Here is a 27,893-nt window from a genome sequence, read left to right on the forward strand (position 1 = left end):
GCAGGAGGGAATGGGACACTGCAGAGAGGGAAGAAGGGAGGAAAATGGGGGGGGAGCCGGACTTGAGGTCCGCTCTGTCCCACCCGGCTTCTTCGTAGGTCCCCGACCAGCTGGTGGGGCGAGCTGAGCCCCCTCGCTCTGGAGGGGAAGAGGCCACCGGCCGGCCATGTCCCTCCACGGCTACGTCCACGCCGGGGATGTAGACGCCCCGCGGGGCTGGACATCCCACGGAAAGCCTCAGACCGGGGCGTCCTCCGCCGGGGGGGAAAGCGAGGAGGATTTGTGGGGACCCCTGGCCTGGCTGCTCCTCGTCACCCTGCCCTGAGAGGAACCGGGGGGCTCCCGAGTCCCCCAACATCACGAAGTACCACCTTGTGTTCCCCTCTTCCTCAAGCCTTCCTATGGCCCTAAACCTGCGGTAGTGGCTATAGTCCGGGCATCAGAAGGACCAGGGTTCTAATCCCGGCTCCGTCACTTGTCTGCTGTGTGACCTTGGCCAAGTCACTTCACTTCTCTGGGCCTCAGTTCCCTCATCTGTAAAAATGGGGACCGAGACTGTGAGCCCCACATGGGACAGGGACCGGGTCCAACTCGATTGGCTTGCATCTGCTCCGGCGCTTAGTACAGTGCCCGGCACACAGTAAGCGCTTAACAAATCCCATCATTCTGGAAGGGCGGGGAGGTTAAATGCCCGGCGGCATCAGTACTGGGAAGAGAGCAGCGTAGCCTAATGGATAGAGCCCGGGCTTGGGAGTCAGAAGAACCTGAGTTCTCAAGTCACTTCACCTTTCCGGAGAAGCGGCGTGGCTCAGTGGAAAGAGCCCGGGCTTTGGAGTCAGAGGTCATGGGTTCAAATCGTGACTCCTCCAACTGCCAGCTGTGTGACTTTGGGCAGGTCACAACTTCTCTGGGCCTCAGTTCCCTCATCTGTAAAATGGGGATTGACTGGGAGCCCCCCGGGAGACAACTTGATCACCTTGTAACCTCCCCAGCGCTTAGAACAGTGCTTGGCACATAGTAAGCGCTTAATAAATGCTATCATTATTATTATTATAGTTCCCTCATCTGTAAAATGGGGGAGCAAGACAGTGAGCCGCACATGGGACACGGACGGTGTCCGGTTTTCGGTTCCCCAGCCCTTAGTACAGGGACCGGTACACAGTGAGTGCTTAAATACCACCACCCGCAAAAAGGGGGTGAAGACGGTGACCCCCACGTGGGACACGGACGGTGTCCGACCTGATTAGCTTGCATCTCCCCCGGCGCTTAGTACAGTGCCTGGCACAGAGTAAGGGCGAAACAAGTGCAGTGAAAAGAAAAGAAAAGCTCCCACCACCCGGGTGGGGCCAACAGGAAGGACGAAGAGCGTGCAAAGCCAGAGAGTTGGGGGGTAGGGCCAGGGACCCGGGGCCGGGCCACCCCCAAGAGTGGGAACACAAGCCAGACCACCGGCTCAGATGTTTAAGAAGGAGAAGGCGGATTTGTGGGGGGCGTTGGGCCCGGGGTCTGTCCGAGGAGCCCCGGGAGCCGAGCCCGCCGGGGGGTGTCCTCCACGGGTGGGGGCCGGCCCGGCGACCAGCTCCATCCCGGCGAACAGGGAGGGTCCGCGGCCGGCGGGGTCCGCTTCCTGCCTCCCGCCGGACGGGTCTGGACGAGGGTCTCCGGCCGTCGGCGCCGGCTTCGGGGGGGACGAGCCGAGCGGGGCCACCGCCCCCGGGGGCTGGAGAACCGTCTCGGCCGCGGCGGGGGGCGGCGGGGCGGCGAGCGGGGCGGCCGGGGCCGGGGAGCGGCCGGACTCCGACGGGAATCTCGCGGCGGCGGCGGGGCAGCTTCGGCACAGGGCCTCGAAATGCCGGAGGATCTGGGCCGGGAGGAGGGACGGACGTAACGATAATAATAATAATAAATGTATTTGTTAAGTGCTATGTTGAGAGGCAGCGTGGCTCAGTGGAAAGATCACGGGCTTTGGAGTCAGAGGTCAGCTCCTCCAATTGTCAGCTGTGTGACTTTGGGCAAGTCACTTAACCTCTCTGTGCCTCGGTTACCTCATCTGTAAAATGGGGATTAAGACTGTGAGCCCCAGTGGGACAACCTGATCACCTTGTATCCTCCCCAGCGCTTAGAACAGTGCTTTGCACATAGTAAGCGCTTAACAAATGCCATTATTATTATTATATTATTATTATTATGTGCCAAGCAACTCCTTTCTCCTTCACTGCAGCTCAAAGCAGTGCGGCCTAGTGGATGGAGCCGCATGATGATGATAATAATAATAATAATGATAATAATAATATGCAGCTCAAAGCAGTGCTGTCTAGTGGATGGAGCCACATGATGATGATGATAATAATAATAATGATAATAATAATATGCAGCTCAAAGCAGTGCTGTCTAGTGGATGGAGCCACATGATGATGATAATAATAATAATAATAATGATGGCATTTGTTAAGCGCTTACTATGTGCAAAGCACTGTTCTACGCGCTGGGGGGATACAAGGTGATCAGGTTGTCCCACACGGGGCTCACAGTCTTAATCTCTATTATTATTATTATCATTATAGTTCCCTCATCTGTAAAAGTATTTTACTTGTACACATCTATTCTATTTATTTTATTTTGTTAATATGTTTTGTTTTGTTGTCTGTCTCCCCCTTCTAGACTGTGAGCCCACTGTTGGGTAGGGACCGGCTCTAGATGTTGCCAACTTGGACTTCCCAAGTGCTTAGTCCAGTGCTCTGCACACAGTATGCACTCAATAAATACGATTGAATGAATGAAAAAAGCAAAGCTTGATGCACATCATTAACAAAATAAATAGAATAGTAAAAATGTCTTCGGGCAGAGCGCACTGGGGTAGTAATCCTATTTACCGAGCGCTCAGTGTGCCCACAGAGCGCTGTAGTAATAATAATAATAGTATTTGTTAAGCACTTACTATGTGCCGAGCACTGTTCTAAGCCCTGGGGTAGTTACGAGGTAATCAGGTTGTCCCCCGTGGGGCTCGCAGTCTTAATCCCCGTTTTACAGATGAGGGAACTGAGGCCCAGAGAAGTGAAGCCCCCTCCTTCCTCTCCCCTTCCTCCCCCTCTCCATCCCCTCCGCCTTACCTCCTTCCCTTCCCCACAGCACCTGTATATATATATATATGTTTGGACGGATTTATTACTCTATTTATTTATTTTACTTGTACATATTTATTCTATTTATTTTATTTTGTAAATATGTTTTGTTTTGTTCTCTGTCTCCCCCTTCTAGACTGTGAGCCCGCTGTTGGGTAGGGACCGTCTCTAGATGTTGCCCACTTGGACTTCCCAAGCGCTTAGTACAGTGCTCTGCACACAGTAAGTGCTCAATAAATACGATTGATTGATTGATTGATTATATACGTTGCCAACTTGGACTTCCCAAGCGCTTAGTACACTGCTCTGCACACAGTAAGTGCTCAATAAATACGATAGAATGAATGAATGAATTTATTACTCTATGTAGGGACCGTCTCTAGATGTTGCCAACTTGGACTTCCCAAGCGCTTAGTACAGTGCTCTGCACACAGTGAGCGCTCAATAAATACAACTGAATGAATGAATGAATGAATGTGACTTGCTCAGGGTCACCCATCAGACAAGTGGCGGAGCCGGGATTAGAACCCATGACCTCTGACTCCAAGCCCGGGCTTCTCTAGTAGCATGTCTACCATATCTAATACGATTAAATACGATTGAACTCTGCTCTTCTGTGCTCTCCCAAGAGCTAGGTAGGGGCCACGCTTTGTAAGTCTAATATAATAATAATGGCATTTATTAAGCGCTTACTATATGCAAAGCACTGCTCGAAGCGCTGGGGAGGTTACATAGGAAGCGCTTAACAAATGACACTATTCTCATTATTTGGGGTTGGGAGCTGTGGTCAGACACCGTGGGGCTTCACAGCAACGGGAGAAACCGAAATAGAGAGCTCAAATCAATCAATCAATCAATTGAATTTACTGAGCGCTTACTGTGTGCAGAGCACTGTACTAAGCGCTTGGGAAATACAAACTGGCAGCATATAGAGACGGTCCCTACCCAACAGCAGGCTCACAGTCTAGAAGGCTTTTCATTCACTCATTCATTCAATCGTATTGAGAGCTTACTGTGTGCAGAGCACTGTACTAAGCGCTTGGGAAGTACAAATTGGCAACATCTAGAGACGGTCCCTACCCAACAGCAGGCTCACAGTCTAGAAGGCTTTTCATTCACTCATTCATTCAATCGTACTGAGCGCTTACTGGGTGCAGAGCACTGTACTAAGCGCTTGGGAAGTCCAAATTGGCAACATATAGAGACGGTCCCTACCCAACAACGGGTTCACGGTCTAGAAGGCTTTTCATTCAGTCATTCGTATTTATTGAGCGCTTACTGTGTGCAGAGCACTGTACTAAGCGCTTGGGAAGTCCAAATTGGCAACAGATAGAGACGGTCCCTCCCCAACAGTGGGCTCACGGTCTAGAAGGCTTTTCATTCACTCATTCGTATTTATTGAGCGCTTACTCTATATGTTGCCAACTTGGACTTCCCAAGTGCTTAGTACGGTGCTCTGCACACGGTGAGCGCTCAGTAAGTACGACTGAATGAATGAATGAATGAGGTAGGGGACGTCAGAGGCGAAGCCGAGGGGTTGGGGGGTGAGGCAAGAAGCCATGAGGAGCGACACGGTGGAGTGGACAGAGCACGGATCTGGGTGTCAGAAGGTCATGGGTTCAGCTGTGTGACTTTGGGCAAGTCACTTAACTTCTCTGTGCCTCAGTTCCCTCATCTGTAAAATGGGGATTATGACTGTGAGCCCCACATGGGGCAACCTGATCACCTTGTAACCTCTCCAGCGCTTAGAACAGTGCTTTGCACATAGTAAGCACTTAACAAATGCCATCATTTATTTATTATTTTCTCCGTGCCTCAGTTTCCTCATCTGTAAAAGGGGGATTATGACTGTGAGCCCCACATGGGACAACCTGATCACCCTGTAACCTCTCCAGCGCTTAGAACAGTGCTTTGCACATAGTAAGCGTTTAATAAATGTCATTGTTATTATTACTGTGTGCAGAGCACTGTACTAAGCGCTTGGGAAGTCCAAGTTGGCAACATATAGAGACAGTCCCTCCCCAACAGTGGGCTCACAGTCTAGAATGAAATCTCTTCTCCAAGCTGGGGGCAAAGGGGAGGGTCTCCGCTCACCTTGGTGGCCTTGTTGGCCACTGGCCCGGGACCGGCCTCGCTGAGCTGCTGCAGGCGTGGCCGCGTGATGAGGAACAGCTGGTCCTGGGACAGCAGGTCGGAGCAGCCCACGGAGAAGATGGCAGACAGGGCTCGCTGCGGGGTGGGCGCAAACAATCCACCGTGACGCTATTTTCTAAGACCCGACGCCGGGCGCGACACGACCCCACGGGAGCAGACACCCTCCCGATCCCACGGTCTACGGGGAAGAGGGAATGGGCACTGTGAGCCCACTGTTGGGTAGGGACCGTCTCTATATGTTGCCAACTTGGACTTCCCAAGCGCTTAGTCCAGTGCTCTGCACACAGTAAGCGCTCAATAAATACGATTGATGATGAAGGGGGAAACCGGGGTCCTCTCTTCAGGCGATGCCCACCTCGCCTGTCCCCCTTTGGGCCCAAGCCCTGAGCCCGTAGTTCAGCCTAGTGGCTAGAACCCTGGCCTGGGAATCAGAAGGACCTGGGTTCTAATCCCGACTCTGCTGCGTGACCCGGGGCAAGACCTTGTTATATTGTACTCTCCCAAGAGCTTAGTATAGTGCTTTGCACACAGTAAGCGCTCAATAAATATCGCCGAATGAAAGTCATTTGACTTCTCTGTGCTTCGGTTCCCTCTTCGGTAAAATGGGGATTAAGATGCTGAGCCCCGTGTGGGATAGGGACTGTGTTCGACCCAATTTGGTTATCTCCACCCCAGTGCTTAGTACAGTGCCTGGCACATAGTAAGTGCTTAATATCACAATCATCACTGTTAATATCCAGTAGGAATTCCCTCTCCCTCAGGGCAAGGCCCTCTGATCAACCCTGTGGCTCAGAAGCCTCCCTTGCCACCACTCCCAATATCCCCTAGAAGTGTCTTCTAGACTGTAAGCCGGCTGTTGGGTAGGGACCGTCTCTACGTGTTGCCAACTTGTACTTCCCAAGCGCTTAGTACAGTGTTCTGCACACCGTCAGCGCTCAATAAATACAATTGAACAAATGAATGAATCCCCACCCCCGTTCCAAGACCCCGGGGGCTACCTTTAATTCTATTTGTTCTGACGATTTTGACACCTGTCTACATGTTTTGTTGTCTGTCTCCTCTTCTAGACTGCGAGCCCGCTGTTGGGTAGGGACCGATATGTTGCCGACTTGGACTTCCCAAGCGCTCCAGTAAGCGCTCAATAAATACGACTGGATGAACGGACGGGCCGCGGCGAGGCCGGAGGCAGCCGGGAAGCCCCCTCCCTTCCCCGGAGCCGACGCCGGACCACCACTGCTCTGCCCCCCGCAGCGGGGCAGGACTTGGGGCCGGCGGACGGCGAGGTGGGCCAGGCCCGGCGATAACCGGCGTGGCGCCGCCTCCTTACCATTTGGACGCTCTCGCTGGGGTCGCCGAGCTTCCAGGTCAGTAGCTCCAGCACGGCCTCGCAGTTGAGGACGCCGCACCTGAGGACGGGCAGGAGGAGGGATGGACTGGGAGCCCCCCGCTCTCGCCTGTGAGCTTGTTGTGGACAGGAATGTGTCCGCTTGTTCCTAATTTGTCCCCTCCCAAGCGCTTAGTACAGTGCCTTGCACACAGTAAGTGCTCGGTAAATACAATTGAATTGTAGTCTGGACACCGGAAAGCCTCTCCCTTCCCCCCGGGCCGCACCTCCAGTACTGCAGTGCCGGACAGAGAGGCTTCTGGTAACGAGCAGCACTTGCGGAGATCTGAACTAATCCCCATCTCATGGGGGGCTCAGGGTCTTCATCCCCATTTTCCTCACGAGGGCACCGAGGCCCGGAGAAGTGAAGTGACTTGTCCAAGGTCGCCTAGCGGATAAGTGGCGGAGGCGGGAGGAGAACCCAGGTTCTCCTGACTCTTAGGCCTGGGCTCTGATCACTAGGCCGCACCGCTGCTTCCGAGCTTGGGCCCAGAGGGGGAAAGTCAAGGGGAAGCAGCGTGGCTCAGTGGGAAAGAGCACGGGCTTTGGAGTCAGAGGTCATGGGTTCAAATCCCGGCTCCACCAGTGAGCTGTGTGACTTTGGGCAAGTCACTTCTCTGGGCCTCAGTTCCCTCATCTGTAAAATGGGGATGAAGACTGTGAGCCCCCCCGTGGGACAACCTGATCCTGTAACCTCTCCAGCGCTTAGAACAGTGCTCTGCACATAGTAAGCGCTTAATAAATGCCATTAAAAAAAAAGGGGGGGGGGCCAACGCCAGAGGAAAGACCCCAGTCTCCCACTCTGAAGGGGGAAGAGGCCAGAAGCAGCAGCTTCCGCCTCCCTCGCCCGGAGGTAGATGAGAAGCGGGCCGCTGGGGGAGTCTCTCTCACTCACTCTTTGATGAACTGTTGCGTCTCTTCCCTCGTCAGGAAAACGCGGGGGCCTCGGGTCACGCTGCTCACCAGGCTCTCCTCCTGCAGGCAGTCACTCAGGGGCGACGTGGTCTCTTCCCTGCCCGACAGCCAACTCCCGTGAGGCTCTGCTCCCAGAAGGAAGGGCGTCTCCCCCCCGTCCCCCCAACTCTCCACCCGGCTTCCTCGCTGGCCACCCAAACCAAGGGTCCCCACCCCAGGGAAAGAGACTTGGGGGGCCGCCTGCGGCCTGAAATGCCCTCCCTCCCCACATCCGACAGACGTTAACTCTCCCCGGCTTCAAAGCTTTATCGAAGGCCCACCTCCTCCAAGAGGCCTTCCCTGCCTGAGCCCCCCCCTTTCCTCTTCTCCCACTCCCTTTATTCATCCCTCCCTCCCAGCTCCACACAACTAAAGTTCATCTCTCTCATTCATTTATATTGTCTATCTCCCAGACTGTAAGCTCGCTTTGGGCAGGGACCGTGTCCGTAGTTTAGTGGCTGGAGCCCGGACCTGGGCGTCTGGAGGATCTAGGTTCTAATCCCAGCTCCGTCACGTCTGCTGCATGACCCTGGGCAAGTCACTTAATTTCTCTAGGCCTCGGTTATCTCACCTGTAAAACGGGGGTTAAGACTGTGAGCCCCCCGTGGGACAACCTAGTAACCTTGTAACCTCCCCAGCACTCAGAACAGTGCTTTGCACATAGTAAATGCTTAATAAATGCCATTATTATTATTAACTTCTCTAGGCCTCGGTTACCTCATCCGTAAAACGGGGATTCAGAGTGTGAGCCCCACGTGGGATAGGGACTGTGTCCAATCTGCTTAATTTGTATCTACCCCAGCGCTTAGAACCGTTTTTAGCACAAGCTTAACAAGCACCGTAATTATTATTATTAGTAGTAGTAACTGTCGTAGCATTCTGTCCCAAGCGTTCAGTCCCATGCTCCACACACCGTAGCGCTCAATAAATACCACTGATTGACTGACGGACTGTAAACTCGTTGTGGGCAGGGGATGTGATTATCAACTCGGTTCTACTGTCCTCTCCCAAGCTCTTAGTCCACTGCTCTGCACACGGTGAGCGCTCAGTAAATACGCCTGACGCGGGTCCAGTGGTGAGTGGGGCGGGGGCAACGCCCTGGTCCGCCCTCCCTGCCCAGCCCCGGCGTCGAGCTCACCTCTCCCCGGCGTCACCCGGCTCCCTGCTGGTCCGCGAGTGGCCGTCGCTGCCCGAGTCCGAGGCCCGGCTCGGCTGCCCGTTGTCCTGCGAGGAGTCCTGGGAGCTGTGGCCGCTGTCCGTCTCTTCCCAGCCGCCCCCCGCCTGCCCGGGCTGGTGCCTCCCTGTCATACAGTGTTTGACATATAGTGAGTGCTTAATAAATACCTGATTCTTACTATCCCCATGCAACCGGTGAAGCTTGCATCTGTCGGCTCATGGGGCAGAAAAGAACCGGGGAGAGACGGAGGAGCGGGCATGTGTACCTCTAGAGGCTCGGACAGTTCAGGGCTGTGGACGATTTCTGTGGAGGGGGCCGCCTACCTCAGAGGCTCTGACCGGTTCAGGGCATCGGACAATTTCTGGGAAGGGGGCACACGTGAATTCCCGAGGCTGTGAGGGTTGGAGGCTGTGGAGGGTTTCTGGAGAGGGGTCCTGCCAACCTCAAAGGCTCTGACAGTTCAGGGCCGTGGATGTTTTCTGAGGAGGGGGCCCGCCAACCTCAAAGGCTCTGACAGTTCAGGGCCGTGGATGTTTTCTGAGGAGGGGGCCGGCCAACCTCAGAGGCTCTGATGGATCACGGCATCGGACAATTTCTGGGAAGGGGGCACACGTGAATTTCCGAGGCTGAGAAGGTTGGAGGCTGTGGAGGGTTTCTGGAGAGGGGTCCTGCCAACCTCAAAGGCTCTGACAATTCAGGGCCGTGGACGTTTTCTGAGGAGGGGGCCTGCCAACCTCAAAGGCCCTGACAGTTCAGGGCAGTGGGTGTTTTCTGAGGAGGGGGGCCTGCCAACCTCAGAGGCTCTGATGGATCAGGGCATTGGACAATTTCTGGGAAGGGGGCACACGTGAATTTCAGAGGCTGTGAAGGTTGGAGGCTGTGGAGGGTTTCCGGGGAGGGGGCCCGCCTACCTCGGAGACTCTGAGGGTTCGGGGCCGGAGATGGTTTCTGGGGAGGGGGCCGGCCTTGTCCAGCGGTGGGGGCCATCACCGGTTGGTAGGTGTCCTGCCCCAACTTGCAGTTTCGGGGCCCGGGGTGGTCCAGGCCTGGCCGCAGGGCTTTGGTGACCACCTCGGCCGCCTTCTGGAAGGTGGACAGGAGGGTCTCACTGGTGGAGCCTAGGCCGGGGTGGGGGGTAAACAAGTTTCGGGTGGGGAGTCAGCCAACTGTACTTACTGAGCGCTTACTGTGTGCACAGCACTGGACTAAACGCTTGGAAGAGGACAACAGAACATTCTAACAGACACAGTCCCTGCCCACAATGAACTTACAGTCTAGAGGGGAAGACAATCAGTTAGACACAGTCCCTTGTCCCTCATGGGGCTCACGATCTTAACCCCCATTTTCCAGATGAGGTCACTGAGGCCCAGAGAAGTGAAACGACTTGCCCAAGGTGACACGGCAGACAAGTGGTGGCAAGTGTGACAATAAGTCACACAGCTGACGAGTGGCGGGGCCGGGACTTGAACCCCTGACCTCGGACTCCAAAGCCCGGGCTCTTTCCACCGAGCCACGCTGCTGCTCTAGTAGACTCTCAGCTCCTGGAGGGCAGGAATCGTGCCTGCCAACTCATTCATTCAATCGTATTTACTGAGCGCTTACTGTGTGCAGAGCCCTGTACTAAGCACTTGGGAAGGACAAGTCGGCAACGTCTGGAGACGGTCCCTACCCAACAGTGGGCTCACAGTCTAGAAGGGGGAGACGGACAACAAAACAAAACACATTAACAAAGAAAAATAAATAAACATGTAAAAATAAAATAAATAGAGTAATAATAAATAGAGTAATAATAAATAAATAGAGTAATAATACATAAGTAGAGTAATAATAGAGTAATAATAGAGTAATAATAAATAAATAGAGTAATAATACATTAGTAGAGTAACAAATAGAGTAATAATAATAATAATAATAATGGCATTTGTTAAGCGCTTACTATATGCAAAGCACTGTTCTAAGCGCTGGGGATGATACACAGTGACTGGGTTTAATAAATAGAGTAATAATAAATAGAGTAATAATAAATAGAGTAATAATACATAGAGTAATAATAAATAGAGTAATAATAGAGTAATAATACATAAGTAGAGTAATAATAGAGTAATAATAGAGTAATAATAAATAGAGCAATAATAAATAAAGAGTAATAATACATAAGTAGAGTAATAATAGAGTAATAATACATAAATAGAGTAATAATAGAGTAATAATAAATAGAGTAATAATAAATAGAGTAATAGAGTAATAGTAATAGAGCAACTCGACCGGACTCCGCCAAGCGCTCAATCCACTGCTTAGGAAGCACTCAGTAAATAGGACCGATGGATCCGCACCGCTCGGCGCCTGGTTCCACGAAAGCCGAGATGCCCCACTGTGACACGACCCAAGCGAGAGGCTGCCCTGGGTCCCGGCCACCCGGGGAGACCCCCACCCCTCCATCCTCCCAAGAGCGGGAACCCGGGGATGGCGTCGGCCCGTGGGCACTTACCGGCGTCAGCCCGGTCCCTGGAGTAGCCAAAGCCCTGGAGGGCACTGCCTGTGCCAGCCGAGGATCCCATGCCTAATAATAATAATAATAATAATAATAATAATAATAATAATAACAACAACAATAATAATAATAATAGTTGTATTTGTTAAGCGCTTACTTAACAGGGTGGCTTAGTGGAAACAGCCCAGGTCTAGGCGTCAGAAGGGCCTGGGTTAATAATAATAATAATGATGACGGCATTTATTAAGCGCTTACTATGTGCAAAGCACTGTTCTAAGCGCTGGGGAATTTACAGGGTGATCAGGTTGTCCCACGGGGGGCTCACAGTCTTAATCCCCATTTTACAGAGGAGGTCACTGAGGCCCAGAGAAGTGGACTTGCCCGAAGTCACACAGCTGACAAGTGGCAGAGCCGGGATTTGAACCCATGACCTCTGACTTCAAAGCCCGGGCTCTTTCCGCTGAGCCACGCTACTTCCCTACATCCCAAGCGCTTAGTACAGTGCTCTGCGCATAGTCTTCGATGTGAACTTGGGCAAGTCACTTCACTTCTCTGCACCTCAGTTCCCTCATCTGGACATTGGGGATTAAGTCTGTGAGCCCTATGTGGGACAGGGATCGTGTCCAACCCGATTAGCTCGTATCCACCCCGGCGTTTAGTAGGGTGCTTGGCACATAGTAAGCGCTTAACAAATTCATTCATTCAATCGTACTTATTGAGCGCTTACTTTGTGCAGAGCACTGTACTAAGCACTTGGGAAGTACAAGTTGGGAACATATAGAAACAAATACCACAACGATTAGTAGTAGTAGTAGTGACAAGCACTGTACTGAGCGCTGGGGTGGACACAAGCAAATCGGATTGGAGCCGGTCCCTGTCCCACAAGGGGCTCAGAGTCTCAACCCCCATTTTACAGATGAGGTCACTGGGAAGTGAAGTGACTTGCCCGAGGTCACAGAGCAGACAGGTGGCGGGGCTGGGATTAGAACCCACGACCTTCGACTCCCCCAAGCGCTCAATCCAGTGCTTAGGAAGCACTCAGTAAATAGCACCGATGGATCCCCACCGCTCGGCGCCTCGACAGGCAAAAACTCCTCACCCTGGGCTTCCAGGCTGTCCATCCCCTTGCCCCCTCCTACCTCACCACCCTTCTCAATCCTTCTCCAGCCCAGCCCGCACCCTCCGCTCCTCTGCCGCTCACCTCCTCACCAGGCCTCGCTCTTGCCCGTCCCACCGTCGACCCCCGGCCCACGTCCTCCCCCTGGCCCGGAATGCCCTCCCTCCGCACATCCGCCAAGCTCGCTCTCTTCCTCCCTTCAAAGCCCTACTGAGAGCTCACCTCCTCCAGGAGGCCTTCCCACACTCAGCCCCCTCCTTCCTCTCCCCCTCATCCCCCCCGTCTTACCTCCTTCCCCTCCCCACAGCACCTGTATATATGTATGTTAATATGTTTTGTTTTGTTGTCTGTCTCCCCCTTCTAGACTGTGAGCCCGCTGTTGGGTAGGGGCCGTCTCTAGATGTTGCCAACTTGGACTTCCCAAGCGCTTAGTCCAGTGCTCTGCACACAGTTAGCACTCAATAAATACGACTGAATGAATTTTGTTAATATATTTTGTTGTCTGTCTCCCCCTTCTAGACTGCGAGCCCGCTGTTGGGTAGGGACCGTCTCTAGATGTTGCCAACTTGGACTTCCCAAGCGCTTAGTCCAGTGCTCTGCACAAAGCAAGCGCTTAATAAATACGACTGAATGAATTTTGTTAATATGTTTTGTTGTCTGTGGACTGTGAGCCCGCTGTTGGGTAGGGACCGCCTCTAGATGTTGCCAACTTGGACTTCCCAAGCTCTGCACACAGTAAGCGCTCAATAAATATGACTGAATGAATGAATAGTAAGCGCTCAATTAATGCGACTGAGTAAATGGATCATCATCATCAATCGTATTTACTGAGCGCTTACTGTGTGCAGAGCACTGTACTAAGCGCTTGGGAAGTCCAAGTTGGCAACATATAGTGACAGTCCCTACCCAACAGTGGGCTCACAGTCTAAAAGGGGGAGACAAAACCAAACATACTAACAAAATAAAATAGAATAGATATGCACAAGTAAAATAAGTAGAGTAATAAATATGTACAAACATATATACATATATACAGGTGCTGTGGGGAAGGGAAGGAGGTAAGATGGGGGGGATGGAGAGGGGGACGAGGGGGAGAGGAAGGAAGAGGCTCAGTCTGGAAAGGCCTCCTGGAGGAGGTGAGCTCTCAGTAGGGCCTTGAGGATGAACGAAGGATGAAATGGATGAACGAAGAAGTCACCTGGAGGAGGCGGGGGGCGGAAGGGTCCCGGAACCAAGTTGTCTGAGAATAAGGTGGTCGCCAAGTCCTGGAAGAGGACAGAGAGGGAATGAGGCCTAGTTTTCCCACCCCCGGGCCCCGTGGATGCCCCCTGCCCCCCGGGCGCTCGGGAGGCTCACCTGGGCAGCCGCCCGGACTTTGAGGTACAAGCTGTTGCCGTGAAGGGGATCGGGTGGGCCCCCAAAAGCTGGAGGAGAGCCGAGAAAAAGAGATGGAATAGGGCGGGCCGGGCCCCCCGCCTCGCCCGCCCGCCCTCGGGAAGACTTGGACCCAAGATAATAATAATAATAACAGCATTTATTAAGCCCTTACTATGTGCCAGCACTGTTCTAAGCGCTGGGGGGATACAAGGTAATCAGGTTGTCCCACGGGGGGGCTCACAGTCTTCACCCCCATTTTCCAGCTGAGGTCACTGAGGCCCATAGAAGTGAAGTGACTCGCCCAAAGCCACCCAGCTGACAAGTGGCGGAGCCAGGATTCGAACCCACAACCTCTGACCTGTATATATGTTTGTACATATTTATTACTCTATTTATTTATTTATTTTACTTGTACATATCTATTCTATTTATTTTATTTTGTTAGTATGTTTGGCTTTGTTCTCTGTCTCCCCGCTTTAGACTGTGAACCCGCTGCTGGGTAGGGACCGTCTCTATATGTTGCCAACTTGGACTTCCCAAGCGCTTAGTCCAGGGCTCTGCACACAGTAAGCGCTCAATAAATACGATTGATGATGATGATGATGATATTTATTTTATTTTGTTAGTTTGTTTGGTTTTGTTCTGTCTCCCCCTTCTAGACTGTGAGCCCGCTGTTGGGTAGGGACTGTCTCTAGATGTTGCCAACCTGGACTTCCCAAGCGCTTAGTCCAGTGCTCTGCACACAGTAAGCGCTCAATCAATACGATTGATTGATTGATTGACTCCAAAGCCCGCGCTCTCCCCAGTGAGCCGCCGTCCCGGGGCCCAGCCCACCTGTGGCTTCCTGGATGAAGGAGACGTTGCGTCTGAGTGCGAGCAGGAAGGCGGCGGAGCTGTGGCTGCACAGGTACAGTAAGATCTTCAGGGCCTGGGAGAGACGAAAGAGACGGGAGAGACGGGGGCAGAGAACCTCCAGCGCCTACTGACAGCCCCCGGCGTGGCTCAGTGGAAAGAGCCCGGGCTTTGGAGTCAGAGGTCATGGGTTCAAGTCCCGGCGCCGCCAATTGTCGGCTGTGTGACTTTGGGCACGTCATTTAAATTCTCTGTGCCTCAGTTCCCTCATCTGTAAAAACGGGGATGAAGACTGTGAGCCCCCCGTGGGACAACCTGATCACCTTGGAACCTCCCCAGTGCTTAGAACAGTGCTTGGCACGTAGTAAGCGCTCAATAAATACGATTGAATGAATGAATGCCATCATTATTATTATTGTTATTATTACATATCATCTGTTAAATGGGGATTAAGACTGGGAGCCCCCCGTGGGACAACCTGATCACCTTGGAACCTCCCCAGCGCTTAGAACAGTGCTTGGCACGTAGTAAGCGCTTAATAAATGTTGCCAACTTGCACTTCCCAAGCGCTTACTACAGGGCTCTGCATACAGTAAGCGCTCAATAAATACGATTGAATGAATGAATAAAAGCCATCATTATTATTATTGTTATTATTACATATCATCTGTAAATTGGGGATTAAGACTGTGAACCCCCCGTGGGACAACCTGATCGCCTTGTAACCTCCCCAGCACTTAGAACAGTGCTTGGCACGTAGTAAGCGCTTAATAAATGTTGCCAACTTGTACTTCCCAAGCGCTTAATACAGTGCTCTGCACACAATAAGCGCTCAATACGATTGAATGAATGAATAAATGCCATTATTATCATTATTATTATTATTATTATTACGTATCATCTGTAAAATGGGGATTAAGACTGCAAGCCCTCCGTGGGACAACTTGATCACCTTGGAACCTCCCCAGCGCTTAGAACAGTGCTTGGCATGTAGTAAGCGCTTAATAAACATTGTCAACTTGCACTTCCCAAGCGCTTACTACAGGGCTCTGCATACAGTAAGCGCTCAATAAATACAATTGAATGAATGAATAAATGCCATCATTATTATTATTACATATCATCTGTAAAATGGGGATTAAGACTGTGAGCCCCCCATGGGACAACCCGATCGCCTTGTAACCTCCCCAGCGCTTAGAACAGTGCTTGGCACGTAGTAAACGCTTAATAAATGTTGCCAACTTGTACTTCTCAAGCGGTTAGTACAGTGCTCTGCACACAGTAAGCGCTCAATACGACTGAATGAATGAATAAATGCCATCATTATTATTGTTATTACATATCATCTGTAAAATGGGGATTAAGACTGTGAGCCCCCCGTGGGACAACCTGATCACCTTGTAACCTCCCCAGCGCTTAGAACAGTGCTTTGCACATAGTAAGCGCTTAACAAATACCATCATTATTATTATTATATCCGCGCCCCCCTCCATTATCTAAGCAACGTGGCTTAGCGGACAGAGCCCGGGCCTGAGAGACGGAAGGACTTGGGTTCTCATCCCGGCTCCACCACGTATCTGCCGTGGGACCCTGGGCGAGTCACTTCGCTTCTCTGTGCCTCGGTTACCTCATCTGGAAAATGGGGGTGAAGGCCCTGAGTCCCACGCGTCCCTCGCCCGCTTACCTTGAGCTTGACGTGGCACGAATTGCTCTGCAGGCGGTTCAGTAGATAACCCAGCAGGCACTGGCTAATCCCGGCCGACTCGCGGGAGATTTCTGGAAGGGGGCCGACTGCGTTAGGGGAGGGGTACCCCAGCCCCCGCGGCTCCGTACCCCCCGATCCCGCCTCGGAGACAGCCGCCCCCCACTCCGGGGAATCGGGGCGGCCGGAGCGGCGGGTCCTTTCGCCTCATCCTACCTGGAGTTTATTTTAGCATCCATCTCCCCTGGCTAAGCTGTCCATCAGTCGATCGCATCTTTTGGGCACTTACTGTATGCGGAGCACTGGACTAACAGAGCGCTGAACTAAGCGCTTGGGAGAGGGCAATAGAACGGACACATTCCCTGCCCTCAACGAGCTTCCAGTAATAATGTCATCGTTATTATTACTACATATCATCTGTAAAATGGGGATTAAGACTGTGAGCCCCCGGTGGGACAACCTGATCACCTTGTAATCTCCCCAGCGCATAGAACAGTGCTCGGCACACAGTAAGCGCTTAATAAATGTTGCCAACTTGTACTTCCCAAGCACTTAGTACAGTGCTCTGCACACAGTAAGCGCTCAATAAATACGATTGAATGAATGAATGAATAAATAGAAAGAAACAAATGACGGGTGTGGACATAAGTGGTGTGGGGCTGGAAGTGGGGGATGGATACAAGGAGCAAATCAGGGTGACATGGAAGGGAGCGGGAGAAGAGGAAAGGGGGGTGCAGTCTGGGAAGGCTTCTTGGGGGAGATGGGCCGTCAAAAAGGCTTCGAAGGCGGAGAGAGTCGGCCGGTGATGCGGAAGGGAGCGGGAGAAGAGGAAAGGAGGGTGCAGTCTGGGATGGCTTCTTGGAGGAGATGGGCCTTCAAAAAGGCTTCGAAGGCGGAGAGAGTCGACCGGCAACGCGAAAGGGAGCGGGAGAAGAAAAGAGGGTAAGGCTTCTTGGAGGAGATGGGCCATCAAAAAGGCTTCGAAGGAGGCGAGAGTCGACCGTCGGCTCCTTACGGTCTGGGATTTTTTTTTAATAGCATTTATTAAGTGATTACTATGTGCAAAGCACTGTTCTAAGCGCTGGGGAGGCTACAAGGTGTTCAGGTTGTCCCACGGGGGGCTCACAGTCTTAACCCCCATTTTCCAGATGAAGTAACGGAGGCCCAGAGAAATTAAGTGACTTGCCCCAAGTCGCACAGCGTGGCTCAGTGGAAAGAGCCCGGGCTTTGGAGTCAGAGGTCAGGGGTTCAATTCCCGGCTCCACCACTTTGGGCAAGTCACTTAACTTCTCTGGACCTCAGTTACCTCATCTGTAAAATGGGGATTAAGACTGGGAGCCCCCCGTGGGATAACCTGATCACCTTGTAACCTCCCCAGCACTTAGAATAGTGCTTTGCACATAGTAAGCACTTAATAAATGCCATTATTATTATTAATTGGCAGAGCCGGGATTTGAACCCATGAACTCTGTCAACCCCCCCACCCCGCCTTACCTCCTTCCCTTCCCCACAGCACCTGTATATATGTATATATGTTTGTAAGGATTTATTACTCTATTTTACTTGTACATATCTAGTCTATTTATTTTATTTTGTTAATATGTTTTGTACTCTGTCTCCCCCTTCTAGACTGTGAGGCAACTGTTGGGTAGGGACCGTCCCTATATGTTGCCAACTTGGACTTCCCAAGCGCTCAGTCCAGTGCTCTGCACACAGTAAGCGCTCAATAAATACGACTGATTGATTGATTGATTGATTCCAAAGCCCGGGCTCTATCCGGTGAGCCATGCCGCTTCTCAGCGGTAGGATTGTTCCTACCGACTCTGCGGTCCAAGCGTGCAGTCCAGGGCTCCGCGCACAGTAAGCGCTCGGCAGCTACCGTCGCCCGGCTGATCCGGACTCCTGTCAAAACCAACTCTGCCGGACTGTCCTCTCCCGAGTGTTTGGTCCAGTGCTCTGCGCGCAGTGAGCGCTCAGTACAGACTGGCCGACTGGGCTAACCCAAACCCGCCCTGGCCCTTCCCCCTGCCCACAGAGGGAACCGGACCCCGCCACCCGCCGCCAACCCAATGCCAACCGGTGCCCGCCACCCCCGAGCGAGCGGGAAAGGATACCGGCTATCTCCTCCAGCAAGTAGCCGGGGCACGGGCTGTCATCGTCAGATGTCCCCTTCATCAGCGCCGGGAGCTGAAAGGGAAACCGAGGCCTGGTCAGTTGAGGGGGAGGGCGGGAGGACCTGGGCCTCACCTGTAAAATGGGGATTCAATCCCTCATCTCCTACTTGGACTATGAGTCCGGAGTGGGACCTGGTGAGCCTGTATAGTAATAATAATAATAATGATGGCATTTATTAAGCGCTTACTATGTGCAAAGCACTGTTCTAAGCGCTGGGGAGGTTACAAGGTGATCAGGTTGTCCCACGTGGGGCTCACAGTCTCAATCCCCATTTTCCAGATGAGGTAACTGAGGCCCAGAGAAGTGAAGTGACTTGCCCAAAGTCACACAGACGACAAGTGGCGGAGCCGGGGTTTGAACTCATGACCTCTGACTCCAAAGCCCGTGCTCTTCTCCACTGAGCCACGCTGCTTCTCTACCTCAGTGTATCTACCTCAGTGCTTAGCATTCATTCATTCACTCCATTCATTCATTCAGTCGTATTTATGGAGCGCTTACTGTGTGCAGAGCACTGTACTAAGCGCTTGGGAAGTCCAAGTCGGCAACATATAGAGACGGTCCCTACCCAACAGCGGGCTCGCAGTCTAGAATGGGGAGACAGACAACAAAACAAAACATATTAACAAAATAAAATAAATAGAATATGTACAAATAAAATAGAGTAATAAATACGTACAAACATATATACGTATATACAGGTGATCACCTGGTAACCTCCCCAGCGCTTGGAACAGTGCTTGGCACATAGTAAGCGCTTAACAAATGCCATTATTATTATTATTTGACAGAGGAGGTCACTGAGCGTTTAACAAATACCATTATTATTACTATTATGAGAACAGTGTTTGGCACCTAGTGAGCGCTTAATAAAAGCCATCATTATTATTATTACTGTATCTACTTGTACCTACCTCAGTGCTTAGTGCAGTGCTTGGCCCATAGTAGGCCCTTCACAAACACCACAGTGATTCATTCATTCATTCATTCATTCAATCATATTTATTGAGCGCTTACTGTGTGCAGAGCACTGTACTAAGCACTTGGGAAGTACAAGTTGGCAACATACAGAGACGGTCCCTACCCAGCAGCGGGCTCCCAGTCTAGAAGGGGGAGACAGACAACAAAACAAATTAACAAAATAAAATAAATAGAATATGTACAAATAATAGAGTAATAAATATGTACAAACATATATACGTATATACAGGTGATCACCTGGTAACCTCCCCAGCGCTTGGAACAGTGCTTGGCACATAGTAAGTGCTTAATAAATGCCATTATTATTATTGTTATTTGACAGAGGAGGTCACTGAGCGCTTAACAAATACCATCATTTCCCCACAGCACCAGTATAACGTCTCTAGATGTTGCCAACTTGGACTTCCCAAGCGCTTAGTACAGTGCTCTGCACACAGTAAGCGCTCAATAAATACGTATAGTAGGCCCTTCACACACCCCACAGCACCTGTATATATGTATATATGTTTGTACATATTTATTACTCTATTTATTTTACTTGTACATATCTATTCTATTTACTTTATTTTGTTAATATGTTTGGTTTTGTTCTCTGTCTCCCCCTTCTAGACTGTGAGCCCACTGTTGGGTAGGGACTGTCTCTATATGTTGCCAACTTGTACTTCCCAAGCGCTTAGTACAGTGCTCTGCACACAGTAAGCGCTCAATAAAAACGATTGATTGATTGATTATTATTACTAGAACAGTGCTTGGCACATAGTAAGCACTTAATAGAAGCCATCATCATTATTATTATTGTATCTACTTGTACCTACCTCAGCGCTTAGTGCAGTGCTTGGCCCATAGTAGGCCCTTCACACACCCCACAGCACCTGTATATAAGTATATACGTTTGTACATATTTACTACTCTATTTATTTTACTTGTACATATATATTCTATTTATTTTATTTTGTTAATATGTTTGGTTTTGTTCTCTGTCTCCCCCTTCTAGACTGTGAGCCCACTGCTGGGTAGGGATCTGTCTCTATATGTTGCCAACTTGTACTTCCCAAGCGCTTAGTACAGTGCTCTGCACATAGTAAGCACTCAATAAATACGATCGATTGATTGATTATTATTAGAACAGTGCTTGGCACATAGTAAGCGCTTAATAAAAGCCATCATCATTATTATTATGGTATCTACTTGTACCTACCTCAGCGCTTAGTGCAGTGCCTGGCCCATAGTAGGCCCTTCACACACCCCACAGCACCTGTATATATGTATATATGTTTGTACATATTTATTACTCTATTTATTTTACTTGTACATATCTATTCTATTTACTTTATTTTGTTAGTATGTTTGGTTTTGTTCTCTGTCTCCCCCTTTAGCCTGTGAGCCCGCTGTTGGGTAGGGACCGTCTCTATATGTTGCCGACTTGGACTTCCCAAGCGCTTAATACAGTGCTCTGCACACAGTAAGCGCTCAATAAATACGATTGATGGATAGATTATTATTACTAGAACAGTGCTTGGTGCATAGTAAGCACTTAATAAAAGCCATCATCATTATTATTATTGTATCTACTTGTACCTACCTCAGCGCTTAGTGCAGTGCTTGGCCCATAGTAGGCCCTTCACACACCCCACAGCACCTGTATATAAGTATATATGTTTGTACATATTTACTACTCTATTTTACTTGTACATATCTATTCTATTTATTTTATTTTGTTAATATGTTTGGTTTTATTCTCTGTCTCCCCCTTCTAGACTGTGAGCCCACTGTTGGGTACAGACTGTCTTTATATGTTGCCAACTTGGACTTCCCAAGCGCTTAGTACAGTGCTCTGCACATAGTAAGCACTCAATAAATACGATCGATCGATTGATTGATTATTATTACTAGAACAGTGCTTGGCACATAGTAAGCGCTTAATAAAAGCCATCATCATTATTATTATTGTATCTACTTGTACCTACCTCAGTAGTGCAGTGCTTGGCCCATAGTAGGCCTTTCACACACCCCACAGCACCTGTATATATGTATATATGTTTGTACATATTTATTACTCTATTTATTTTACTTGTACATATCTATTCATTTTATTTTGTTAGTATGTTTGGTTTTGTTCTCTGTCTCCCCCTTTAGCCTGTGAGCCCGCTGTTGGGTAGGGACCGTCTCTATATGCTGCCGACTTGGACTTCCCAAGCGCTTAGTACAGTGCTCTGCACACAGTAAGCGCTCAATAAATACGATTGATGGATAGATTATTATTACTAGAACAGTGCTTGGCGCATAGTAAGCGCTTAATAAAAGCCATCATCATTATTATTCTTGTATCTACTTGTACCTACCTCAGTGCTTACTGCAGTGCTTGGCCCATAGTAGGCCCTTCACACACCCCACAGCACCTGTATATAAGTATATATGTTTGTACATATTTACTACTCTATTTTACTTGTACATATCTATTCTATTTATTTTATTTTGTTAATATGTTTGGTTTTATTCTCTGTCTCCCCCTTCTAGACTGTGAGCCCACTGTTGGGTACGGACTGTCTTTATATGTTGCCAACTTGGACTTCCCAAGCTCTTAGTACAGTGCTCTGCACACAGTAAGCGCTCAATAAATACGATTGATTGATTATTGTTACTAGAACAGTGCTTAGCACATAGTAAGCGCTTAATAAAAGCCATCATCATTATTATTATTGTATCTACTTGTACCTACCTCAGCGCTTAGTGCAGTGCTTGGCCCATAGTAGGCCCTTCACATACCCCACAGCACCTGTATATATGTATATATGTTTGTCCATATTTATTATTCTATTTATTTATTTATTTAACTTGTACATATTTATTCTATTTACTTTATTTTGTTAATATGTTTGGTTTTGTTCTCTGTCTCCCCCTTCTAGACTGTGAGCCCACTGTTGGGTAGGGACTGTCTCAATGTGTTGCCAACTTGGACTTCCCAAGAGCTTAGTACAGTGCTCTGCACACAGTAAGCGCTCAATAAATACTATTTATTGATTGAAAAAGGCTTATTGGGGTGTGGAAAAACGCCTCCAAGGGGTCCACTCACCCGCTGCAGGAAACTGAGCCGGTCCCTCAGAGGCGGAGCGGCCATGGTTGCCCACTTCCGGTTGCGGCCATGGTTGCCCACTTCCGGTAGCCTCGGCCTTCTCCCGCCCCTCTTCCTCCCGTCCAATCACAGAGCCGCCCCCGCTCCCCTCCGCCAATCGCTGGCCGCGGGGCGGAGCCTCCGAGCCCCCTTCGTCGAACCCCGCTGCCCGAGGCGCTTCGGCCGAGCGGGGCGGCTTTCAACCAATCCCGTGCTCTCAAAGGCCGGGGGAGGGCGGAGCCGGGAGATGGACAGCCAATAGGGAGCCCCGAACGCCAGACAGACGGGCGAGCGGGCCAATCGGCGGCGGGCGGGGCCAAGATGGCGGCCCGCCCCTGTGAGGCGAAGAAGAAGGGGGCGAGGCCAAGATGGCGGCTCGTTGGGGGGAGGACCGGAAGAGGGAGGGGTCAAGATGGAGGGTTCTTGGTGAGGCGGTTGGGGCTGTGGGCTGAGCGCTTCGACCATGTCAGGGAGCGGGTCGGTGTGGAGCCGGGTGAGGGGGAGGCTGCGGGCCTTCCCCGAGGCCATGGCCAACTGCGGGGCCGAGGTGAGAGGGCCGCCATGGACCAATCAATCAATCAATCGTATTTATTGAGCGCTTACTGTGTGCAGAGCACTGTACTAAGCGCTTGGGAAATACAGGTTGGCAACATATAGAGACAGTCCTTACCCAACAGTGGGCTCACAGTCTAAAAGAGTCAGGCCTAGGGATGACGATGGCATTTTTTAAGCAGTGTGGCTCAGTGGAAAGAGCCCGGGCTTTGGGGTCAGAGGTCACGGGTTCAAATCCTTGCTTTGCCACTTGTCACCCGGGTGACTTTGGGCAAGTCACTTCACTTCCCTGGGCCTCAGTTCCCTCATCTGCAAAATGGGGGTGAAGACTGGGAGCCCCCCGGGGGACAACCTGATTCTCATCAATCGTATTTATTGAGCGCTTACTGTGTGCAGAGCACTGTACTAAGCGCTTGGGAAGTACAAATTGGCAACAGATAGAGACGGCCCCAACCCAGTCTAGAAGCAGCGTGGCTCAGTGGAAAGAGCGCGGGCTTTGGCGTCAGAAGTCATGGGTTCAAATCCCTACTCCGCCAATTCATTCAATCATATTTATTGAGCGCTTACTGTGTGCAGAGCACAGTACTAAGCTGTGTGACTTTGGGCAAGTCCCTTAACTTCTCTGTGCCTCAGTTCCCTCATCTGTAAAATGGGGATTAAGACTATGAGCCCCACGTAGAACAACCTGATCACCTTGTAACCTCCCCAGCGCTTAGAACAGTGCTTTGCACATAGTAAGTGCTTAATAAATGCCGCAATTATTATTATTATTATTATTATTAGAAGCAGCGTGGCTCAGTGGAAAGAGCCCGGGCTTTGGAGTCAGAGGTCATGGGTTCAAATCCCAGCTCCACCATTGTCAGCTGGGTGACTTCGGGCAAGTCACTTAACTTCTCTGGGCCTCAGTTCCCTTATCTGTAAAATGGGGATGAAGACTGTGAGCCCCTCCGTGGGACAACCTGATCACCTTGTAACCTCCCCAGTGCTTAGAACAGTGCTTTGCACATAGTAAGTGCTTAATAAATGCCATTATTATTATTAGAAGGGGGAGACTTCTACTGCTATGTGGCAGGCACTGTACTAAGCGCTGGGGTGGAGACGGGCAAATCGAGTTGGACACAGTCCCTGTCCCATGTGGGGCTCACAGTCTCTATCCCCATTTTACAGATGAGGGAACTGAGCCACAGAGAAGTGAAGTGACTTGCCCTAGGTCACACAGCAGACAACTGGCGGAGTCAGAATTAGAACCCATGACCTCCTAACTCCCAGGCCCATGCTGTATCCACTACACCATGTGGGTCCAACCTGTTTAGCTTGTACCTACCCCAGCGCTTAGTCCAGTACAGTGCCTAGAATATAGTAAGCACCTATCAAATACCATAAAAAGGAGAAAGCCAGGCGCTGAGAGCCTCCTGCACCCTCATCAGTCAATCCATCTGCCACTTGTCTCTTGTGTGAACTGGGCAACGTGATTCCCTTGTATCCCCCCCAGCGCTTAGAACAGTGCTTGGCACATAGTAAGCGCTTAACAAATACTGTAATTATTATTATTATCCTGTCACATCACTTCTCTGTGCCTCCGTTCCCTCCTCTGTGAAATGGGGATGACGACTGTGAGCCCCACGGGGGACAACCTTGTATCTCTCCCAACGCGTCACCGGTTCTCGGCACATATTAAGCACTTAGATACCATCATTATTATTATTAGAGTGTGCAGGGCAGTGTACTGAGCGCTTGTCACCCCCTCTCCCACAGGCCGCCGCCTACGGGAAGTGCGTGCAGGCCGCCACGGGCCCCGGCGGGGATCTGCGGAAGGATGCATGCGCCAAGGAGTTCGCCGCCCTGCGCGCCTGCTTCATCACGGCGGTGGGTGCCCTCCCCAATCAGTAATCAATAATAATCTAATCATTGCGGTATTCTCCCCCTCTAGACTGTCAGCTCGTTGTGGGCAGGGAATGGGTCTGCTTAATAATAATAATGATGGTATTAAGCGCTTACTATGTGCCAAGCACTATTCTAAGCGCTGGGGAGGTTACAAGGTGATCAGGTTGTCCCACGGGGGGCTCACAGTCTTCATCCCCTTTTTACAGATGAGGTAACTGAGGCACAGAGAAGTGAAGTGACTTGCCCAGAGTCACACAGCTGACAAGTGGCAGAGCTGGGATTTGAACCCATGACCTCTGACTCCAAAGCCTGTGCTCTTTCCACTGAGCCACGCTGCTTATTGTCCTCTATACCAAGCGCTTAGTACAGGAGAAGCCCGGGCTTTGGAGTCAGAGGTCATGGGTTCAAATCCCGGCTCCGCCAACTGTCAGCTGTGTGACTTTGGGCAAGTCAGTTCACTTCTCTGGGCCTCAGTGACCTCACCTGGAAAATGGGGATTAAAAAACTGTGAGCCCCCCGTGGGACAACCTGATCACCTTGTAACCTCCCAGTGCTTAGAACAGTGCTTTGCACATAGTAAGTGCTAACAAATACCATCAACATCATTATTATTATTATTATTACAGTGCTCTGCACACAGTAAGTGCTCAATAAATACAAATGAAGGAGTGAATGAATGACATCCCTCCACCTCATGAAAGACCGGTTGCCAGGGTCCATCCAGCGCTTTGAACAGTGCTTTGCACATAGTAAGCGCTTAATAAATGCTATCGTTATTATTATTATTATCCCAATGTGGAGGGGTGGGGGGCTTGGGCAGTAAGGTGGACGCTCCTTTCTCCCGCCCGCCCTCCCCAAGGCCCCAACCAATCATAAATAGGCAACATTCTTCGCCTGACCCTCTTTTTAAGGCATCTGTTTAGGCGCTTACTATGTGCCAGGCACTGTTCTAAGCCCTGGCGTAGATACAAGCTAACTGGATTGGACACAGTCCCCGTCCCACAGGGAGCTCACATTCCCATTTTACAGGTGAGGTTAACTGAGGCCCAGAGAAGGGAAGTGACTTGCCCACGGTCACACTTTCGACGAGTGGCGGAGCCAGGATTGGAACCCAGGTCCTTCCAACTCCCGGGCTCTAGCCACTCGGCCTCCGTTGTGGTAGACGTGATTCCCACCCACAAGAGGCTTACGGACTAGAAGAAAATTAAAATCTTCTTAAGGCTCTCCTCCCTTCCATACATCGGTCGTATTTATGGAGCGCTTACGATGTGCAGAGCGCTGTACTAAGCGCTTGGGAGAGGACAATATAGCAATAAACAGACACACCCCCTGCCCACAAGTTTCCAGGCTGGAGGGGGAGATGGACATGGATAGAAATACATAAATGAGGGATAGGGACATAAGTGATGTGGGGCTAGGACGGGGGATGAATTAAGGGAGCGAGTCAAGGCAGCGTGGAAGTTCGGACTTTCCTCAGTGACCTCACCTGGAAAACGGAGATTAATAATGATTTACTATTAATCATAATTATTATTATGGTACTTGTTAAGCGCTATGTGCCACACACTGTTCTGTTGGACTTTTTTTCTTCTTTCATGGCATTTAAGCATTTACTATTAATCATAATTATTATGGCACTTGTTAAGTGCTTATTATGTGCCACACACTGTTCTAAGTGTTGGACTTTTTTTCTTTCATGGCATTTAAGCATTTACTATTCATCAATTATTATTATGGTACTTCCCCGACTAAGCCCCCATTTCCTCTTCTCCCACTCCCTTCTGTCGCCCTTGCGTTTGGATTTGCTCCCATTATTCCTCAGCCCCACAGTCCTTCCGTCCATACCTGATTTATTTCTATTAATTCAATTGTATTTGAGTGCTTACTATGTGCAGAGCACTGTGCTAAGCACTAGCACGTCTCCCCCTTTAGACTGGAAGCTCCTTGTGGGCAGGGAACGTGCGTACCGACTCCGTCCTCTTCTGCCTTCTCCCAAGCGCTTAATACAGCGCCCTGCAGACAGGCTTGGCACATAGTAAGCCCTTAACGAACACGTAACTAATTATTAGCAAGCGCTCAATAAATACGACCGATTGAGAGCTAAACACCCTTCGGTGGAAGGTGAGATGATCCACCCGCCCCTGGAAAAGCTCTCTCGTTCCAGGCAAAGAAGCCGCCGAAATGAACGGTCGGGATGGACTCTTCCTTTCCGGAATCACGGATCCGGCTCAGCGGAATCCCGGTGCCTGCGTCGCCCCGGCTCCGAGCGTCTGAAGATAGCCGGGGTGTCTCCTTAGAGGACTGGGAACTTTTCCTGGGAAGAATTAGGGGCCGGGAGTCCCCGTTCCCCTTCCCCTGAGTCTTTGAGCCGGGCATATTAGTTGCATGGGATTTCTCACCAGGGAAAAATAAAGTGACCGGTGCAATTTGGTGCTTCTTGGACTTTTTTTTTCTTCTTTCATGGCGTTTAAGCATTTACTATTAATCATAATTATTATTATGGCACTTGTTAAGCGCTTATGTGCCACACACTGTTCTAAGTGTTGGACTTTTTTTTCTTTCATGGCATTTAAGCATCTACTATTAATCATAATTATTATTATGGTACTTGTTAAGCGCTTACTCTGTGCCACACACTAAGTGTTGGACTTTTTTTTCTTCTTTCATGGCATTTAAGCATTTACTATTAATCACAATTATTATTATGGTACTTGTTAAGCACTTACTATGTGCCACACACTGTTCTAAGTGTTGGACTTATTTTTCTTTCATGGCATTTAAGCATTTAGTATTAATCATAATTATTATTATGGCACTTGTTAAGCGCTTACTATGTGCCACACACTGTTCTGTGTTGGACTT

The 27,893-nt window shown here is 50.2% G+C and overlaps 2 protein-coding genes across 3 annotated transcripts; one reads left to right on the top strand and one right to left on the bottom strand.

Moving 5' to 3' along the window:
- Positions 1 to 1,264: 1,264 nt before the first annotated feature.
- Positions 1,265 to 22,628, bottom strand: TEPSIN (TEPSIN adaptor related protein complex 4 accessory protein). The gene is made up of 13 exons (XM_038741925.1): positions 22,557 to 22,628; positions 18,445 to 18,517; positions 16,313 to 16,404; positions 14,611 to 14,704; positions 13,756 to 13,823; positions 13,554 to 13,664; positions 11,280 to 11,355; positions 9,703 to 9,909; positions 8,753 to 8,915; positions 7,556 to 7,672; positions 6,604 to 6,682; positions 5,217 to 5,351; positions 1,265 to 1,861 (listed from the first exon to the last, which is right to left on the bottom strand). Exons 1-13 carry the CDS (start codon positions 22,599 to 22,601, stop codon positions 1,454 to 1,456), a joined length of 1,668 nt encoding a protein of 555 aa, XP_038597853.1. The 5' UTR covers positions 22,602 to 22,628; the 3' UTR covers positions 1,265 to 1,453.
- A 384-nt stretch (positions 22,629 to 23,012) lies between these two features.
- NDUFAF8 (NADH:ubiquinone oxidoreductase complex assembly factor 8) lies at positions 23,013 to 27,464 on the top strand. 2 transcript variants are annotated; one of them, XM_038742085.1, is made up of 3 exons: positions 23,013 to 23,142; positions 24,903 to 25,013; positions 27,196 to 27,464. In XM_038742085.1, exons 1-3 carry the CDS (start codon positions 23,059 to 23,061, stop codon positions 27,214 to 27,216), a joined length of 216 nt encoding a protein of 71 aa, XP_038598013.1. In that variant the 5' UTR covers positions 23,013 to 23,058; the 3' UTR covers positions 27,217 to 27,464. The 2 variants fall into 2 exon arrangements, with proteins under 2 accessions (XP_038598013.1, XP_038598012.1); XM_038742084.1 differs by having other exon boundaries at positions 23,032 to 23,142; positions 27,182 to 27,464.
- The last annotated feature ends 429 nt before the right edge of the window (positions 27,465 to 27,893 follow it).

Source organism: Tachyglossus aculeatus, unplaced genomic scaffold (assembly GCF_015852505.1).
Source record: "Tachyglossus aculeatus isolate mTacAcu1 unplaced genomic scaffold, mTacAcu1.pri SUPER_34, whole genome shotgun sequence".
NCBI lineage: Eukaryota > Metazoa > Chordata > Mammalia > Monotremata > Tachyglossidae > Tachyglossus > Tachyglossus aculeatus.

Bases quoted from the DNA above. Each gene is read 5' to 3' on its own strand.
- TEPSIN (XM_038741925.1), bottom strand. From the start codon at position 22,601: ATGGCCGCTCCGCCTCTGAGGGACCGGCTCAGTTTCCTGCAGCGG. The intron at 13,665-13,755 runs GTGAGCCTCCCG...GTCCTCTTCCAG, and splicing joins AAGTCCGGGCGGCTGCCCAG to GACTTGGCGACCACCTTATT. The intron at 6,683-7,555 runs GTGAGTGAGAGA...GCCCGTCCTCAG, and splicing joins ACGCAACAGTTCATCAAAGA to GTGCGGCGTCCTCAACTGCG.
- NDUFAF8 (XM_038742084.1), top strand. From the start codon at position 23,059: ATGTCAGGGAGCGGGTCGGTGTGGAGCCGGGTGAGGGGGAGGCTGCGG. The intron at 23,143-24,902 runs GTGAGAGGGCCG...CCTCTCCCACAG, and splicing joins TGGCCAACTGCGGGGCCGAG to GCCGCCGCCTACGGGAAGTG. The intron at 25,014-27,181 runs GTGGGTGCCCTC...CCCCTGGAAAAG, and splicing joins GCGCCTGCTTCATCACGGCG to CTCTCTCGTTCCAGGCAAAG.